Raw genomic sequence first — 5000 nt, 5'->3', positions numbered from 1 at the left:
GAGCAGAGACGCTTCTATTCACAGGGAGAGGGGGGGAGGAGGAGGAAGATATATGATATATAACTAGAAGAAGAGATGATTCAGGGTCAATAGATCTGATAACTGATTCATTTTGTAGTGAATGAAGACACACACACACACACACACACTGTAACACAGACACCCACACAGTAACACACACACACACAGACTAACACACACACACACAAACTGACTCCAGGTGTGTTGTTGGTCAGAGAAATATCTGCAATGCAGAAAAAAAAAAAACTACTGCGAGCACACAGATAGTACTATTAATAGTACTACTGATACTACTACTCTGTTAACTCTCTAGACTGTAACGTGAACTCTTCAGACTTTAACGTGAACTCTTCAGACTTTAACGTGAACGCTTCAGACTTTAACGTGAACGCTTCAGACTTTAACGTGAACGCTCGACTTTAACGTGAACGCTTCAGACTTTAACGTGAACTCTTCAGACTTTAACGTGAACTTTTCAGACTTTAACGTGAACGCTTCAGACTTTAACGTGAACTCTTCAGACTGTAACGTGAACGCTTCAGACTTTAACGTGAACGCTTCAGACTTTAACGTGAACTCTTCAGACTGTAACGTGAACGCTTCAGACTTTAACGTGAACGCTTCAGACTTTAACTGAAGAATTAATCTGAAATCTATAATCCATAACTTGGTAACAGGTGACCAACAGGTGGCCATGTTTTTTGAAACACATTTACCCAGAATTCAACATGTTTACCTCATGAGTCATAAAGAAAGAGAAGTCACATGTCAGTGAAAAGGTTCATATCAATGAATTTATTACAACGGACGGATCTTAAAGGCACATTACAAGATCAAATGTTTCATCTGGAAATCATGAATAAAAACACAAAGACCACCAAATACATGTAAAAATAAAAAATTCAGGAAGGCTAGCAAAGTTATTGCAGGAAGAAATAAAAATATTTAAATTATAAATAAAAAAAATCACCAAAATAAATTACATAGAAAAAAAATCAAATAGTTAAAAACTTTATAAAAAATTTAAATAGTTTTGCAAACCGGTGTGATGAAGTGTGAGAGCTGTCTCACTCTCTGAACCTGTCTGTCTGTTTTAAACACCTCCACCACGACACATCCACATGTAGAATATTTAAATATGTTTCACCTCCATAACGAGTCCTTTAACGAGACCCTCTGTCAGTGGAGAGAACATCTCTGCGTGCTGATGACATCACCAGTCTACATATTTAAATATTCATGATCAACGACAACAAGTTAGCTTTTTACTTTATTTTGAACTAATTGATAATTTTCAGGTCATTTCTCAGTAATTATAATTAATTAATTATGTAAATTATTAACTGAAGAAGAAATAATTGATTAACGATTTATCTGCTGATTGTTTTGTTCTGCAGCCACCGGTTCTCACTGAATCATTTAGTCTGAAAAATAAAGATAATCCTGATTTGAGCCGATAATTATTGATTTAAAAACATCCCTTTAAACTCGTCCTGTGACATCATCACTTGTTTTAGGAAACAAAGTATAATATGATAAGATAAAAGTAGAATATTAAATATTCATGACCTCGTCTATTTACTGATTAGTAAAAAAACAGTTTGAAATAATGGCGCTCCTTTTAAAACAGAAAATATAATGAAACACAAACAAAGTTCCTCCAGACTGTAGTTTGTTTGTAGTTTAACGTTTTTAATCAAAGCAGATCATTTGAAATGAAGAATGTTAGCCTCAGGTTGTTTTATTTATAACTATCTTTATAATAAAGAAGATAAATATGTTAATATATTCATAAACAGGTATTGAAATATGAATCTTTTTATCTTCCATGTTTGATTTTATGATTTAAAGTGTAAAATGTTCTTGTCCATCACACAGAGATTATGACCCACAGACAGACTGATCTCCCCCCCCCTCAGGTGTCCCGCTCCTTCTTTACCTTCACGTCCAGGATGGTGGCTATCTCCCCCTGCATGAAGGCCCAGGGCACGTTGGAGCCGATCAGAGGACACTTGTCCCCGCTGGGACAGAACACCTCCCCGGAGGATCCCTGGTTCTTGATGCTCTCTCTGGAGCACGGGAAGCAGAACTTGTGGTTCTGGACCGACGGACACTGAACGAAGTGTGTGTCCTCGAGCCGCTCGTGGCAGATGGTGCAGCACAGAGGCCCGCTGTTGGCTATCGGGGAGTCGGGCACGTTCTGCGCATGCACCTGGTCCACACCGGACATCCCGAGAGAGAGGCGCCTCTGTCCGGACACGGAGGCCGGAGACACCGGGCTGCTGTTGTTGTGTCTGGAGGACGACGTGCTGGAGTGGACCGAGTCACGGTCTTTGTTGGGGGAGTGCGCATTCCCGAGCGTGTCCATCGGGGACTGTCCGTTCTGCAGAGGAGCGATGGACTCCGGTGGGGAGGAGAGACCGGGAGGACCAGAGAACGAGCCTGCAGACATGGAGAGTTTAAGGGCTTCGGTCTGGCTGTTGATCCACTGCTGCCTCTGCTGCTGCTCCTCCTCCTCTGGCTCTGGAGAGGCCCTCCTCTTCCTCATGCCGGTCCTGGAGCCGCTGCTCCCGGACGCCAGAGCCCGGCCGGGCAACACCGGGACGCTGCCGTCGGTGTGCGGCTCCGGCAACATGTCCCCCCCCCCCCGCCTCCTTAAAGAACCGCAGGGCCTCTGGTAACAGGTCACCCAGCAGTCGCCAGTCCCCGGAGCCGTGCTTCTTCTCGTACTCCAGGTACTTGAACCCGGAGGACAGACCTCTGCCGTAGTCCTTCATGCAGTCCTGGTACATCTGCTTGGCAACCCCGGAGGCGCTGGAGAACACAGTCCCGGAGCCGCTCGGGTACTCGATGAAGATCCTCAGCTCGTGCTCCAGACCCGGCTTGGACACCGCGTCGAAGGCGAACACACGGCCGACCAGCGTGTGGTCCTTCTTGAAGCGGACGTTGAAAGGGGTGCAACCGGATAAAGAGAGAAGCGTGTCGCGCACCGGCTTCGGCTTGCCGGTCCAGACCTCCTGCCGGTTCCGGAGGCTGTCACTCAGCTCAGACAGAGCATCCACGTTCCGCTGCTTCTCCTTCAGCTCCCGGTCCTGGTCCGAGCTGCTGGACACCGAAGCGGGCCGCTTTGCTCCGGGTTCAGAGAGACAGACCCCAGAGCTCTGCGGTGTGGCTCTATTTACGGGTCCGTTCAGCAGGTTCTGAGGCTGCAGGTTCGGTGGTACGTTCACCGGGCCCCCGTGGTTCCAGCCCTGTGAGTTCGGGCTCTGCCGGTTCAGCTCGGGAGGCCCGTCGTCCGGTTTGAACCCGTTGGGTCCTCCGAGTCCGTTGGACATCCTGCTGCTGTGGCCGCTGTAGTCGAACCGAGCCCGGCTATCTGATAGCGAGTACCGGTCCAAACCGGGCTGCTGAGACCTCGGTCCTTCCGCCTGGTGCTCGTGGTTCAGCTGCGGCTCCTTCCCGCTCAGTAAGGCCGCCTGGCTCTTCTGCTGTGGAGGAGGAGGTCCTCCGGTGGTGGACCGGACCTCCTGGAAGCCGTGAGCCCGCTTCAGGTGGCGGGCCGTCTCGATGACGAACTCGACCCGGTCTGCTCCCTCGTAGTTGACGCAGCCCCGACACACGGGCTCTGTGAAGTCCCAGATCATGGCCCAGGGCATGCGGGGCAGGTCGCACAGGTAACACGACTGTCTGCGGGACGAGGACATGTTCCCTCTGTCCTGTCTCCTCCTGTCTGTCTCTTCTCCTGCCCGTCTCTCCCCTCCTGCCTCTCCTCCTCTCTGCCTCTCCTCCTGTCTCCTCCTGCCTCTCCGAGCGGCGATCAGACGGAGAAGAGCCTGAGAGGAGTGCAGACAGACGGACTCTCCTCTCAGCTTATTGTTCCTCCTGCTGGAGCTCCGTGTGCTGCAGAGAGGGGGAGGGGGAGGAATCTGGATTCCTCAGCCCCTCCCCCTCCTTGGAATGGCACCTGGTAGAGTAAGTGACGTCACCCCCCCCCACCCCCTCATCTGAGACTGTGATGTCATGACGCCACATGTTGCCCCCCCCTCTCTGTCTGAACAGCGTGTCACGTGACGCTGCAGGTAAATTAAATCTGTTCAGAACAAAAGAAGGTCACGTGAGTGAGACCTCGTGACCTCATCTGATGTCAGCTGTTAGTAAATACATGTTTATATTATAGTATTATATACTCCAGTATTACACTATAGTATTACACCGTAGTATTATAGTGTAGTATTACAACGTAGTATTATACTGTAGTATTATACCGTAGTATTACACCGTAGTATTATAGTGTAGTATTACACCGTAGTATTGTACTGTAGTATTATACTGTAGTATTGTACTGTAGTATTATACTGTAGTATTACACCGTAGTATTACACTGTAGTATTATAGTGTAGTATTCTACTGTAGTATTACACCGTAGTATTATACTATAGTATTACACCGTAGTATTACACTATAGTATTACACTGTAGTATTCTACTGGAGTATTATATACTCCAGTATTATACTATAGTATTACACCGTAGTATTATAGTGTAGTATTACACTGTAGTATTATACTGTAGTATTACACTGTAGTATTACACTGTAGTATTGTACTGTAGTATTGTACTGTAGTATTATACTGTAGTATTACACCGTAGTATTATAGTGTAGTATTACAGTGTAGTATTATACTGTAGTATTACACCGTAGTATTGTACTGTAGTATTACACCGTAGTATTGTACTGTAGTATTACACCGTAGTATTGTACTGTAGTATTGTAGTATTACACTGTAGTATTACACTGCATTATTGTACTGTAGTATTATAGTATAGTATTATACTGTAGTATTACACCGTAGTATTATAGTGTCGTATTAAACCGTAGTATTACACTGTAGTATTGTACCGTAGTATTATAGTGTAGTATTACACCGTAGTATTATACTGTAGTATTGTAGTGTAGTATCATACCGTAGTATTACACCG

General features: G+C 46.1%; 2 protein-coding genes across 7 annotated transcripts in view; both read right to left on the bottom strand.

The window, feature by feature from the left end:
- Nucleotides 1-5000, bottom strand: part of kiaa0586 (KIAA0586 ortholog) — a 92545-nt gene that overhangs the window by 66199 nt on the left and 21346 nt on the right. The window lies entirely within an intron of this gene.
- Nucleotides 151-3978, bottom strand: irf2bpl (interferon regulatory factor 2 binding protein-like). Its single transcript, XM_076107355.1, is given in 2 exon segments — nt 151-2668; nt 2670-3978. Coding segments are annotated over 2 exon segments (1788 nt in total). The 5' UTR covers nt 3726-3978; the 3' UTR covers nt 151-1936.

Source organism: Anarhichas minor, unplaced genomic scaffold (genome assembly GCF_050575085.1).
Source record: "Anarhichas minor isolate MPS153535 unplaced genomic scaffold, ASM5057508v1 ptg000038l, whole genome shotgun sequence".
NCBI lineage: Eukaryota > Metazoa > Chordata > Actinopteri > Perciformes > Anarhichadidae > Anarhichas > Anarhichas minor.
This window is presented reverse-complemented; position numbering and strand designations above follow the sequence as displayed.